The sequence below is a fragment of the Ovis aries genome, chromosome 23 (genome assembly GCF_016772045.2).
Source record: "Ovis aries strain OAR_USU_Benz2616 breed Rambouillet chromosome 23, ARS-UI_Ramb_v3.0, whole genome shotgun sequence".
Classification (NCBI taxonomy): Eukaryota; Metazoa; Chordata; class Mammalia; order Artiodactyla; family Bovidae; genus Ovis; species Ovis aries.
Genome location: NC_056076.1, coordinates 25,447,726 through 25,463,039, shown reverse-complemented (window position 1 = coordinate 25,463,039; position 15,314 = coordinate 25,447,726). Strand labels below are relative to the sequence as shown.

Sequence of the window (15,314 nt, the reverse complement as noted above, 5' to 3'; positions counted from 1 at the left end):
AGTGACTTAGCAGCAGCAGTCTTTTTGTAATAGTTGCCTTTGTCCTGGCTGTGAGCCCAGGACAGAACAATGCCCAGAAGATGTCAATAAATGTGTGAAGTAAATGAAAGAAAAAGAGAAGAGGAAGGGAGAAGGTGGTTTAGAAGGAAGGACGGGGACAGGTATCTTTTTCTCCAAATTTGTATCTTTTTCTCAAACATTAGTAAAACAACATCAAAGAAAATTTGGAATGTGAGTTGATTTGTTGACATTTATTGCCATTTCTGGTTTAATCTATGGCTCTGCCTCTGAGGACAGCATAGCTTATCCAGTGGGACAAATTGAGCTGCATTCAGAATGTCTGTTTTGCTGCCTGTTTGCTCTCTGTGGATTGGCTTCCTCTGCTTGGGGAAGGAAGGAGGTGGCTGATTGTTAGTTCCTGTTAACATACCTTCCAAGTTAATGTAAGCAGATAAACAAGGGAGTCCCCAGAGAATGGCTTTCTTGACTTAAGAGAAGCCATTTTGGCCTAAGACATTTTGTGATCTGAGTCTGGCCACAATGATTGCCCTCGGACAGGTCTCAGTAATAATGATCTTAAGGGAACAAAGAAATGCAGAAACAGAGAAAAGTGCAGTGATAAAGTGGAGTCCTAGTTCCTCCTTATGGGATATACATAAAGATGTATCTTTCAGTGCGACAATAATCAAGGCCCCCAATCAAGTGCAGGATGGAAAGGTAAGGCTGACCTTCCTGACTTCAATCAACTAAATCTTGGACTCTGTCAACCTTTGCCTGAATTCTAGGCTGAGCTCTCCTCTGCTCAAGCCCCTTCATGAATATGCATGTACCTTTAACTTAAAACTTCCCCAGTTTGGCTGTTTAGAGGGCCACTAGGATGGGAAAGATCCCCTATGTTCTCCCTACTTGCTGACACTAATAAACTCTTTGTCCTCCCCATCTTTGGCTTGATTGTGTCTTTTGGCTCAATACCCACCAAGAGATGAACTCAGTTTTCGGATAACATGAATGCACTTAATGGAGAGTGACTAGAATATAGGGATCTCAATTCCGTATTCTTGAAAGTGTGACAGTCACAAGTTGGGACTATACATACCTCTATGTTAATCAGTTGCAACATGGAGGTTTTATTTCACAATATATATAGGCCCAATGGGGCTACTGATAGGACTATTATTAGAAATGACAGCTCTATAGCCTTCATATTACAATTGATTGTGTGTGTAGTCCCAACTTGTGACTGTCGCACTTCAAGAATATGAAATCAAGATCCCTATATTCTTGTCACTCTCCATTAAGTGCATTCATGTTATCTGAAAACAGTTCACCTCTTGGAAGGTACTGACCCAATAGACACAACCAAGCCAAAGATGGGAAGAAGAAAGAGTTAATTATTTGCAGCGAGTAGGGAGAACACAGGAGATCTTTCCCATAGTAGTGTCCCTCTAAACAGCTAAACTGGGGATGTTTTAAGCTAAGGGTACAGGTGTGTTCATGAAGGGGCTTGAGGTGTATGGGCTTCTGTGGTGACTCAGATGGTAAAGAATCTGCCTGCAATGTGAGAAACCTGGGTTCAGTCCCTGGGTTGGGAAGATCCTTGGAGAAGGAAATGGCTATCCACTCCAGTATTCTTGCCTGGACAATCCCTTTGGACAAAGGGGCCTGGCGGGCTACAGTCCATGGGATCGCAAAGAGTCAGACACAACCGGGCGACTAAGTACACACACACATAATAGTGTATAGAAACACTGCTGATATGAAGTTAAATTCAGGTAAATAGCATGAAAATGCATATTTATAATGGCATTTATGAAGGAGTTGAAACTTAACTGTCTCAAACTGTGGTAGACTAAACAGGTAAATTTGGAGAACTTATGCTAGGGGGCATCTTCTAGGTCTGCTGCTGCCAGTACCCCTGACTCTCATACCCCAGCCTGAGGCATCCGTCTGTGTATGTGTGTGTGTGTGTGTGTGTGTGAGTGTGTGTGTGCATGCGCATGTGTGCATGAGTGCACATGTGTGCACAAATGTTGTGATGAAGTGGGAAAAAGAGGTAATAAGTATTAATTCAGTTCAGTCGCTCAGTTGTGTCCGACTCTTTGTGACCCCATGGACTGCAGCATGCCAGGCTTCCCTGTCCATCACCAACTCCTGAAGCTTGCTCAGACTCATGTCCATCGAGTCAGTGGTGCCATCCAACCGTCTCATCCTCTGACGGCCCCTTCTCCTCCTGCCTTCAATCTTTCGCAGTATCATGGTCTTACCCAGTGAGTCTGTTCTTTGCATCAGGTGGCCAAAGTATTGGAATTTCAGCTTCAGCATCAGTCCTTCCAATGAATATTCAGGACTGATTTCCTTTAGGTTTAACTGGTTAGATCTTCTTTCAGTCCGAGGGACTCTCAAGAGTCTTTTCCAACACCACAGTTCAAAAGCATCAATTCTTTGGCCTAAGCTTTCTTTATAGTCCAGCTCACATCCATACATGACTACTGGAAAAACCATAGCTTTGAATATACTGATCTTTGTCAGCAAAGTAATGTCTCTGCTTTTTAATACACTGTCTAAGTTGCTGATAGGTTTTCTTCCAAGGAGCAAGCATCTTTTAATTTCGTGGCTGCAGTCACCATCTGCAGGGATTTTGGAGCCAAAAAAAAAAAAAAAGTCTCTCACTGTTTCCATTGTTTCCCCATCTACTTGCCATGAAATGATAGGACCGGATACCATGATCTTCATTTTCTGAATGTTGAGTTTTAAGCCAACTTTTTCACTCTCCTCTTTCACTTTCATCAAGAGGCCTTTTAGTTCTTCTTTGCCTTCTGCTATAAGAAATGGTGTCATCTGCATATCTGAGGTTATTGATATTTCTTCCAGAAATCTTGCTTCCAGCTTGTGCTTCATCCAGTCTCGCATTTGGCATAATGTACTCTGCATATAAGCTAAATAAGTAGGGTGACAATATACAGCCTTGATGTACTCCTTTCCCAATTTGGAACCAGTCTGTTGTTCCATGTCCATTTCTAACTGTTGCTTCTTGACCTGCATACAGATTTCTCAAGGCAGGTAAGGTGGTCTGGTATTCCCATCTCTTGAAGAATTTTTTATAGTTTGTTGTGATCCACACAGTCAAAGGCTTTAGTGTAGTGAATAAGGCAGAAGTAGATGTTTTTCTGGAATTCTCTTGCTTTTGCAATGATCCAGTAGGTGTTGGCAATTTGATCTCTGGTTCCCCTGTGTTTTCTAAATCCAGCTTGAACATCTGGAAGTTGATGGTTCATGTACTGTTGAAGCCTGGCTTGGAGAATTTTGAGCATTACTTTGCTAGTGTGTGAGATGAGTGCAATTTTGTGGTAGTTTGAACATTCTTTGGCATTGCCTTTCTTTGGGATTGGAATGAAAACTAACCTTTTCCAGTCGTGTGGCCACCGCTGATTAGTATTAATTCAACAGGAATGAAAAGAACTTTACTTAAAAAAAATGCTTAAAAAAATTATACGCCTTCAGTGAATAGGTTATTTATGTACATTGTCAGGAGTAATATTGATAACATTTAACAACTGGAATCAAATGGCCCTTCAGGACAGACTAGTGACCAGTCAGAATGGGCCAGGCTGGAAAGAACTCGCAGAGCTGCACTGATGCCAGTCAGCTGAACATCATGACTCCACATAATGCCAATTTAAATAGATACTGAAGGGCAGATGGCGAACAGTGAGCCTCCCTCCTATTCCGTCTCCCAGCTTCCCCACTCACCTCTTCCAAGGCAATTACTTTTACCACAAAACGAGCTTTGAAGATTTTGTAATAAGACAAAGCTAGGCTTTATCAAGAGAGAAATTAATTTTCTAAATGTATTTGTTTCCCCCTTTAGTATGTTAACTACCTGGCCTAGCAGACTTGACTGAAGAGCTTTACATATGGGAGCACCCCAGTCAGCCCATCAGCCATAAATGGCAAGGAGAGAGGTCCTTTCTTTCCAGTCCAGGGGATTGTGAAATATAATTCATATTTTTTGGCAAGACAAAAATTTAAACATAAAAAAGTTTTCTTTGGCCTCCTCTCTCCTCCCACTGTGCATTGTGCATTCACATCATGCATCAACAAAAGCTCCCCCATTAGCAGGAAACACCTGTTCAACCATAAAAAGCAACATTCTCCTAGCATTATCAAGACAACTCCTTAAAAGATAACATTCCTCCTTGATCTTGTAAGGGCTCACATGACCCGCCACCAGGATGCTTAGATCTGAGTTATGTAAAATGTCAATATCACTTCATTTGATGTACTGTCCTCTGTCTCAGAAAACTCATATAACTGTGCCTTAATTCCTAGCAGGTGGAACAGTTCTCAGAGCTTTCTTTATTTACTAATGTGTTTATTTTTATTGAGGTATAACTGCTTTACAATGTCACACTAGTTTCTGCTGTACAACAAAGTGAATTAGCTATATGCATATGTATATCTCCTCCCTCTCCCACCTCCAGCCCCTCCATTCCACCCCGTAGGTGATCAAAGAGCACCGAGCTGAGCTCCCTGTGTGATATGGCAAGTTCCCACTAGCTATCTATTCTATACCTGGTAGTGTACTTGCTGGGTTTCCCTGATGGCTCAGACGGTAAAGAATCTGCCTGCTTTGCAGGAGACCTGGGTTTGATCCCTGGGTTGAGAAGATTCCCCTGAAGGAGGGCATGACAATCCACTCTATTAGTCTTGCCTGGAGAATCCCCATGGACAGGAACCTGGCGGGCTGCAGTCCATGGGGTTGCAAAGAGTCAGACATGACTGAGTGACTCAGCACAGCACAGCACAGTGTATTCGTGTGTGCGCTCAGTTGCTCAGTCACGTCCAACTCTTTGCGATCCTATAGACTGTAGCCCAGCAGGCTCCTCTGTCCATGGCAAGAATACTGGAGTGGGTTTCCATTTCCTCTTCCAGGGGAATCTTTGGACCTAGGGATCCAACCTGTGTCTACTGCATTGGCAGGTGGATTCTTTACCACGGAGCCACCTGGGAAGTCCACGGTAGTGCATTTAAGTCAAATCTAATCTCCCAATTCATCCCACCCTCCCCCTACCTCCCCTGCCATGTCCACACGTTGGTTCTCTGCGTCTGCATCTCGATTCCTGCCCTGGAACGATGTTCAACATTACCATTTTTCTAGATTTCACATACATGAATTAATATACGAAATTTGCTTTTCTTTTTCTGACTTACTTCACTCTGTGTGACAGACTCTAGGTCCATCCACATCTCTACAAATGACCCAATTTTCGTTCCTTGTTTATGGCTGAGTTAATAGTCAATTGTATATCTCAAGGCTTTCTGAGAAGCTGTTCCCAAGTTATAATTCTCAAATTTAGCTTGAATAAAAGTTTCCATTTTGTTCTTAGATTGATTGATTTTCATTGACAGAATTATAGTTGGAAAAGAGAGAAGAAAGATGTGTTGGATAAGTTGAGAGGAGAGCTGAGGGTTGGGGAGCTGAAAGCACATGGCCTCATAAGCTGGGCAGAACCAACCTATGGGTCAGCACTTCAGGCAAATCCAATGACATACAATGAGTCCTCCTCCCAGAGACAGAGGGGAGGGACCCCGGAGATACACTGGAGTATAGTTGTCTTGAGAACATGAGGGACCTGCTGCATTGAGGATCAAGAAACCAGAAGATGACAGTGGCAGAGATCTAGAAGGTTCTACAGTATTGGTGAGATGGAATCAAAAAGGGCACAGGGCAGGGCCATGACCCAGCTAGGACAGGCCAGAGTAGCCCTCACCAGCACATTACCAGCAACAGAATGCCCAAGACCCGCATCTCAGAGAATAGTCAAAATTATCCTCTCTGTAGAAAAGTCCAGCGAGAATTTAAGGAGACTTTGTAGACCTTAGGACCAGGATTCCAGAGTAGTGTCTCAAGTTCATGTCAACTACCCTTTGTCTTTTTTTTTATCCTCCCACTTGTCATTTTGAGGATAGCCGACTGAGCGAGATGGACTATTAAGAGACTGAGTGTTTTAACCTAAACTTAGAGGAAATGTTTAAATTATTTCAACAGACTAAGTTTATAAATTGGTCTAACATTTAGAGTTTTTCCCCTACTGTTCCCCAAACCTGAAGACATTTTACTTACACACCTGAATGGATCTTGAGTAAATCTGTGAAAATGCCATAAAAATATCAAGTAGCTTTTCATATAAAAAGCTGCCAAGACAGAAGGTTATGTCTTTTGGCATTTATGGTTTATTTTTCTAAGCTTAATTCTCAAAAGATGACTACGTTTTCCTTATACCCACACTTTTGATGGATTTCCACATGTGGCCAACTATATACATATATGTAAGCCAAAATGACTTACCTGAGTCATAGAGTATATGAAAAGTAATACAAACGTGTTTGGATTAGTGCATTGAGGAAGGGTGCCATTACTGAGAAAGAATGAAATAAAAGTCACAAAATTAATTCTAATTAACAATTCTCAATGAGTAAAGGGAAACATTCTACTAAGTAGAAAATGCATTTTACTTCCTAAAAGTGGTCAAAATAAGTAAAATATGATTGGGAATATAGTATCAAAAATGTGAAATTTGGAACCAAGAACCATATTATGAAAGAATTTAAAAAGCACTTAGGGACTATTGCTATTAGGTATCTCTCCCATCAGGTGCTTTTCTTCCTCTGAAGAAATAAATCTGAAGCTAAAATTAGCCTGTCTTCTTCCACTTCTACTGTTTTTGCTATTTATGAAAGGAAGAAAATAATGCCAAACACTGTAGATTGGTGGTGGAGGGAATTCGCTGTTTACTGGACAAATAACTCAGTATTATTCTAGGAATTGTTGTTTAAAGATGTACATTAAGACCCATTTCAAGTCTGTACAAATCCAATCATTCATCTTCTGCATCATAGTCACTGTTAATGAAAAATTTAATATTGATACTTTGGAAAATATCATTTTTTTGTTCTATCATTTTGATAGACAACCAAGAGTATAAACAAATTGAGAGCAAAGTTCATGATACCTCTAACTTCCCCAGTGGTCCAGTGGCTAAGACTGGACCACCTGGACTCATTGCAAGGAGGTGAAGTTTGATCCCTGATCAGTGGATTACCATGCCTTCCTCTAGGGGATCTTCCTGACCCAGGGATCCAACGCATGTCTTTTATGTCTCCTGCACTGGGAGGCAAGTTCTTTACCACTAGCATCACCTGGGAAGCTCCAGGGAACTAGATCCCCCATGCCCAGATGATACCACTCTTATGGCAGGAAGTGAAGAAGAACTAAAGAACCTCTTGATAACCATGCTGACAAAGGTCCATATAGTCATGGCTATGGTCTTCCAGCAGTCATTTACGGTTTTGAGAGCTAGTCTGTAAAGAAGGCAGAGTGCTGAGAATTGTTGGTTTTAAACTGTGGTGCTGGAGAAGACTCTTGAGAGTTCCTTGGACAGCAAGGAGATCAAACCAGTCAACCCTGAATATTCATTGGAAGGACTCATGCTGAAACTGAAGCTCCAGTACTTTGGTCATCTGACGCAAACACCGGACTCATTGGAAAAGACACTGATGCTGGAAAAGACTGAAGGCAGGAGACAAGGGTGTCAGAGGATGAGATTTCTGGATGGTGTCATGAATGCAGCGGACATGAACTTGGGCAAATTCCGGGAGATGGTGAGGCACAGGGAGGCCTGGCTTGCTCGGTGCAGTCCATGGGGCTGTGAAGAGTTGGATACAACTGGGCAACTGAACAACATGCCCAGATGAAGATCCAAAACCTCAAGTGCCACAACTAAGACCCAGGACAAATGAATATTTTTAAAAAGTTGATGACACCTGCATGACGTTTATCACAGTGCCAAGAACAATGTAGACAATAAATGACAGAATTGAATTAAGTCCGGCTCCTAGTTGATTCATCCATAGTGGAACGCTTTAACAAAGCATGGTAATGAAACTTTTTCCTCAAGTGAATTGAGGATGCTTTATGATGTTCTATATTTCTTTAGCTCTGTTCACATAATTGTGACCTCATCTTATTCACTTATCAATTGTGTGGCTATATCTTGGAATTAAGGACTCATTAAAAAAACATTTAGTTGATTACGGTAAAATGCCTAGATCCATGCTTCTACCTCATTTTTCTTCGAAGCTATCAAACAACAGAACAATGGTGTTGGTGGAAAACTGTATTTGTGACTGTAACTCACTGTGTTAAGGTCTGAAGATGAGGTCTAAAGCCTCTTAAGGAGGCTTATCTATAATTTTTTTTCACCAAAGGATTAAAATCTCATAACGGATTATTACAGAACACACCTTGGCAAGATCAAAACATTCTGACAAGGACCAAATCTTTAACACTATTAGGCAAGGCAATTTTTTTTTTAATGGAAAAATTCCTGAAAACACCAGTATATTTGATAGGAGTTCTGAGAGATGGGATCCTTGCTGGAGGGAGGCTGAGGGGTACAGGTGAGCACCCAGCTGGTGATGTCACAACCTGCTGTGGGCTACAAGCGCCCGTTGCTATGGAGGCAGCGTTACCGCCTCTCCTCCATCCCAGGCTCGCCGCTCGCTCGGGCAGAGCGATGACCCGGGAGAGCAGCTGGAGAGGGCGGCGGTATCCCGGTGCACCATGAGCCTCAGGATCGGCCCCGTTTCGGGTCGATGTGCACCACGTATTCCGCCCGTCTCTCCCCTCCCGGCCTTGGCTGCGAAGGCGGCAAAGGCTGGACAAGAAGCCCAACTACGGCGCCGGGATTCTCTACGAACTTTAGCCGAGGAAGCGTGTTCACCAGCCTCGGGGCTCTGGGGCTCCTAAGTGAGAGTCTACGCAAGCTGAGTGCGGGGGGCGGGGCGTGAGGCGGGTACAGGGCGGGGTCGGGCGGGGTGGGGCGCGGAGCCGAGGTACTGGGTAGGTTGCCGCCCGGAGACCGACTGCCTAGCGGGTGGGAGAGGGGTTTCGGGGAGCGAGTGGGAGAAAGGAGCCTAAAAGCCGGGGAAAAGCGAGGCTAGAAGGGCAGCAGAGGGCTGAGGGCGGGGTCGCGGAGCCCTGCGGAGCCAGGTAAGGGTGTGGCCCTGGGCGGGGGAAGGGCTAGGAACGCCCTTCCCAGGTGAGAGGGGAGGCGCCTGGCTCGAGCGGAAGCGACCGTGAAGCCAATCGTCGGGCTCTCGGCCACCGCCTCCCGCTAGGCGCCGCCTTCCCGTCCTGCCCCTGTGGGAGCAGCGCCCCAGGGCACGACCCTCGCCCGGCGCGTGCTGCCGTAGCGTCTCCGCGCTCGGCCCCGCCCCTCCCGGGCCCCGCCCCCCAGGGCCCCTCCTGCTTCCTGGCGCGAGCGGCTTCCTGACGCGATTCCCCGCCCCCTTCGGGTTCGCGCAGGGAGTAGGGCCCCTGGCCGCCACCGCCACCTCGGCCGCTGCCGCCGCCATCGCCTTCATCCTTCGTGCCCACCATGGCCGAGGAGCTCTCAGCGGCCACGTCGTACACCGAAGATGATTTCTACTGCCCCGTCTGTCAGGAGGTGCTCAAGACGCCCGTGCGGACTGCGGCCTGTCAGCACGTGTGAGTAGACGCCCCCTCCCCCGCGCGGAGCCGGGTGGTGGTTTAGGCCCCGCACCCCGCCCTGGGCCCTGGGACGCGGCCTGGTGGGAGCCGAGCCCGCCGCGGCCTCCCCTCTCCTCAGCTCGGCGCTGAGGGCCCATTCCCGGTCAGTCGGAGGCCGGGCCGCCCTGCCGCCGAACTCGCGGCCCGCTCACTGCGCCCGGCCCCCCCTCGTCGTCGCGCCCCCGGGGCAGTGCCCAGGCCAGTCCCCATGGCGTCCTCTCTCCTCGGGGCCGCTGCTCTCTGCTGAGGGTCCGGGAGGAGCTGCAGAGAACATGGAGCCTTTTTTGTTTCCTAGCAACCCGAGTGAAGGCTGGGGTGTCGAGTGTCAAAACCGGCCTGAGGTGCCCGCTCGCCGCGCTCCGCGACCCCACCCCCCACCCCGGCTCTCAGGTCTCCCTTTTCCTTTCAGGACCTTGGCCGCCCATCGTTTCCAGATTTAGAGCTCTTGTCTAACTTAACCTTTCAGTCCCGCTTCACAGACCACCCTTGAGAGTGTTTTAATCGGTTCAAAATTCAATGCAGATTGGAATGCTCTAGGATGGATTGGCTTCCCTCATGTGTTAGAACTGACAGGATTTCCGGGTATTGAAGTGATAGTTTCCCTTTGTTTTACCATTCTGCTCATTACTTGATTGCTACAACGATGGAAGTGAGAAAGATGGCTCTTGTGAGGAATGAACTGAAATGAAGGCTGTAACCGTAGGGAGGGCGAGGGGTTGGTTGAGGTGGCTTGGTGCTGTTCGATTTGGCATATTTAAAGGAAGCACTTCGATAATTAATAGAGGCTACTAGGGTGTTAATAAGAATTAGAAGGAGCTCTTCTTGTAAAGGTATATAGCACTTCTGACAAACCTGACTGCCTATCGGGGTCTCTGGGGGAACATTTTAAATAAACACATCAATTCCTAGGCTCCATTCCAAACTTACAAAAGAATTTCTGGCAGGTGAGGCTTGGAAATCTCGTTTTGAAAAAAATACACCCAGTCTTGAAAGTTCTGTGTGCTTGCAAATTGCTGAAAGGAATCGAACCATTTTCTGAATCGATTTTTCTTTCCGTTGGGTTCTATAATTTTGTGAATAATTGGTTGTTGAATTTGAGGTTAGTCTTAAATTTCCTTACAGCTGTTTCTTGGTACCCACTCTTCGCACTCCGATTCCAAATCTGTTGTCTTCCTTACTCCTCTTCTGTAGTGCTTGTATGAGCCCAAGAATATGTGACTTTTCTTAATAGAAGTTACACCAGTTACAGTTTTTCCGCTTATAGGAGATGAATGACAGTCTTTATTCCTTTATTATTTGGTGCAACAAATGCAGGTAGTTAAAAGAATATCTTGAGATGTTTAGGGCACAGTGTATGCCTTTTGGCTTTTAATCTACAAGTGTTTATTTTAACTTGGTTCCTTGCATGCGCTTGGGCTGGCAGTGGATAGAAGAAAAGGAGGGAAGGAAGGCAAAGTAAGGAAGTATAGGTCTTTTTTGGACAGAATCATTTCTAGTACTCATTGGGTCATTGACCTCCTGGAGCTCATGGTAATCTCTAATTCCCCTCAAAATTCCATGCAGTTTGCTCTGGTTCACTTCCCTTGTGAGACATTTTGTTAAATCAGACTGTAGTTTGGCTTGACCTCAAGGCTCTGGAAATGAGTGTGGAGATGATTTGTTGAGGGTTTTTCTCAAATCATCTTCTTTGGGCTGGGATGTGGAAATAAAATAGGGACTAGATTTTGGTAAGAGAAATGGACACGTTCTACTCACCCTCCATCCCCTCCTTTACCCACACCGTCCTCCGTCAAACACATACACAGTTGCTCTAAGGTTCTGACTAAACAATAAATTAAGGTGGAAGGAGAAAACATTTTCTTTGGAAAGGGTGATGATGGTAGAGCAGGGTATTATTAGAAGGAGTTTAGTGGGGAAATAAAATCATATTGTAAAAACCTAGTTTAGAATGTCATTTGTTCTTCCCCTTTCACAGAGAGCAAACCTGGGCCTCAAACAAATTTATATTTAGCTACAAAAGAAATTTTTTGTCCATGAGTAGTGAGAGATACAGGGAAGGCAACAGCACCCCACTCCAGTACTCTTGCCTGGAAAATCCCATGGATGGAGGAGCCTGGTAGGCTGCAGTCCATGGGGTCGCTAGGAGTTGGACACGTCTGAGCGACTTCACTTTTGCTTTTCACTTTCATGCACTGGTTAAGGAAATGGCAACCCACTCCAGTGTTCTTGCCTGGAGAATCCCAGGGACGGGGGAGCCTGGTGGGTTGCCGTCTCTGTCTGGGGTCGCACAGAGTTGGACACAACTGAGGTGACTTAGCAGTAGCAGTGAGAGATGAGGTGATGAGAGCTTTGGGCCCCTATGCCGTTTCAACGGCAGTGAAGGATTTGCCCATTCTGGTAAAAGGAGCAGATTCATTATCACTGGAATAACCTTACCAAAAAAATACATTCCCATTTAATCCTCATTCATTCCCTGGTGGCTCAGATGGTAAAGAATCCGCCTGAAATGCAGGAGATCGGGGTTCCATCCCTGGGTTGGGAAGATTCCCTGGAGAAGGGAATGGCTACCCACTCCAGTATTCTTGCCTGGTGAATTCCATGAACAGAGGAGCCTGGCAAGCTACAGTCCATGGGGTCTCAAAAGAGTCAGACATGACTGAGTGACTAATGCAAGAGTAACATTGCTTCAGACAGCTCTTGTTGGATGCCTTCTTGGTGTCAGGTACAGAGAATACAAAGTGCTCTTTCTCTGGAGAATGTTCACAGTTTAGTGGAGAAGATCTGTATCTGAATATGATTGGTATGGAAGAAATTGAGGAAAATTTATGTGAGCTTTGAAAGCAGGTAGCTAAGTAGAGGAGAGAGTTCCTGGATGAAGTAATAGTTCAGGTCAGAGTTGGTATTCAAGGTTTGTTGGGGAATACCCTGATTAGGTGTACAGCACGGGGAGGGGTTATCAGGGATGACTGTTCCCAGGTTATAAAGTTTGGCTGGAGCCAAAGATGAGAGTAGTGAGATGGAGCTTAGAGATGTTGGCAGGAATTTACTGTGTAAGCCAATTTGAACTTCTTGCTGAAAGCCATGAAGATCTACTGAACAATTTTGTCAGGGGAGCAGTATGGTCACATTTAAATTTTAGAATACTTATAGTTACTAACCTGGTCTAGCCTGGTACTGGTGGAATTAGTGAAGAGATCATTCATTGCTCTGTCAGAGAGAAATGATTAGAACTTGAACCAAGGTAACAGTAGAGGGACTGGAGAGAAAAGTTTCCTGACATTTTAAGGAGACTGTGTAAGATGATGATTGCCCAGTAGTTAAGTGTATGTACAAAGATCTAGAATACATGGAACTAAAGCTATGAGTATGGATGAAGCCACTGGAGGAGGTATATAAATTGAAAGATAACAGAGATTGAGATGGAACAAAGTTCCGGAGAACATATGTTTAAATGTAGAGTTGAGAAAAGTGCAGCCTGAGAAGGATTAGACAGAATAGAAAGAAAATGAGGATAGAGTGTGACAAGCAGCCAAGAAGAATTTTAAGGAAAAGGTAGTCAGGAGTGTCAGATGCCTTAGAGTGGTCAGATTTTTGAAAAACACGTAAAGATTAATTAACAGTATTAAAGTTGAGCAGGTATGTTTCAGAAGGTACATACTGGCATAATGGTAAAGTATTTATCTCTCTTGCTTTTATCCTTTGTAATCTTCAAAAGCTTTTTGAACCAAGCCTCCCTTTTTTTTCTATTCATTCAAAAAATCTTTATTGAATACTTACTATGTACCAGGCAGAAACAAAACAAAATTTTTCTCTTTGCTGAACTAACATTCTAGTTGGGGAGGTAGGCAATAGACAACATGGCAAATAAGTCATACAGTTTGTTAGGAAGTATTAAGTACTATGAGCAGGGCCTTACAGAACGTTGTAAGAACTTTGGCTTTTACTGAGTGAGTGTTTTTTTTTTAGTGTAGGAATTAAGGTGTTTTTTGTTTTTTTATTGGGGTATAGTGGCCTTACAATGTTGTGCTGATTTTTGCTGTACAACAAAGGGAAAGCAACTGTATGTATACATATGTCCTCTTGGAACCTGCCCCCCTCTGCCTCCACCAGTCTCCACACACACCTATCCCACCCGTCTAGGTCACCACAGAGCACCAAGCTGAGCTCCCTGCGCTGTATAGTAGTGAACCAAACCTTTGTCTATTTTGAATGGTTAAGGAAATAACTCCCTATGCTGTTAGATCTAAGCTCTATCACAGTGAAAATTACATATGACAAGTTAATGCCTTGCCAGACTGTTAAAAATGGAAGTCTAATCCATTTGCTTTGGGGCATGTATGTAAGGAAGCATCTTTTATTTATTTATTTTTGTGGCACCAGGCTGCATGCAGGACCTTAGTTCCCTGGCCAAGAATCTAACTGCTCCCTTAAATTGGGAGCATAGAGTCTTAACCACTAGATGACCAGGGAAGTCCCAGGAAGCATCTTTTAAAATGAGCTGATATAGATCAGCTTCCACTTCACATTAAGCACAGATTTGTATGATTTTTGTGTGTGTGTTTATGATTCTTTGCTGACCTGCTTTGGATTATCCAGTCCCTCAATTTTCACTTAATGTTTCTTATAATTTGAGCAACTTTATAGATATCCTGTTTGGCATTCATGCTCTAAATACATATTTTTAAAATTTCTTCTTTTCTACATACTAATTATAATTCTGAAAGCCAGGCTCATATGGTTTCTGGCTGATGTAATAAATGCTGCTCTAGGCCATCTTTTTCTTAAAGTTCTGAAGACTTTAAATGTTTTTGAAAAATATTTATAAAGTGGTATCATTAAAAAAGTATGCTATTTAATTATATAACAAGATTGATTTGATTTAGTCTTGAAGACTACCTTGAAATATCTGATTTTTGAAAAAGTTTTAAGTTATTTTGGGAAATGATTTTGATTATACACTAGGAAGATAAAAGGTATACAATTTTAAATTAATAGTGAAGCAGGAGCTTGATGGATGGGAAAGTTGCTTTTCTCTCCCAATGTCTGATCAACCTGTTGTTTGGAGAATGGATAAGGAAAATTCATCTGGCATTTGCTTAAAGTTAGGAGAAATTTAAAGATAACCTTTGAAATTGTTTCACTTTCCTAAAGATGGAGGCTCCTTTGATATATCAAAATAGTTCTAGTTATCTTGACTTGTACCTTTTTTCCGTCTCCCTTCTAGTTTGTTTTGAAATAAACTTTGTCTAGCAAATTCAGATAGTCTAGTGAAAGGGAGATGAGCAGTTTTGTATTTGAAGAAATGTGCATGATGGTACAGAGGCAGAAACAGTAGAATGGAGATAAAAGACCTGAATAACTTTCTTTGTGTACCACTTATCACAGTTTATAATCATAATATTTTTGGAGTCAGTTGATTTGATGGATGCCATTTTCTCCAGTTAGACTGTAAGCTCTTAAAAGGCAGCAACCCAGGTCTACTTTTACATACTGAATAATTATATGAATGGGTTTGTGATTGGAGCCCACAGCTTACTAGCTGTATCACTTGGTCAAGCAATTTATCTCCTTTTAGCCTGTTTTCTTCTCCATAAAACAGGGGTAGAAGCAGCCTGTTTCTCAGTGTTATTGGATGGACCAAACGAGGTAATGTTTGTGAATGATAGTAATAATCTTGTATGTATATTTTATAGTTTTCAAAACCCATCAAAATATAAAAATA

At 43.7% G+C, this 15,314-nt stretch overlaps 1 protein-coding gene across 1 annotated transcript in view; it reads left to right on the top strand.

The window, feature by feature from the left end:
* Positions 1-9,338: 9,338 nt before the first annotated feature.
* The window catches only part of RNF138 (ring finger protein 138), a 40,921-nt gene continuing 34,945 nt past the window's right edge, over positions 9,339-15,314 (top strand). Inside the window, exon 1 of the mRNA XM_027960746.2 lies at positions 9,339-9,550. Coding sequence (XP_027816547.1) covers positions 9,441-9,550 — 110 coding nt within the window. The 5' untranslated portion in view covers positions 9,339-9,440. The remainder of the gene's footprint in view (positions 9,551-15,314) is intronic.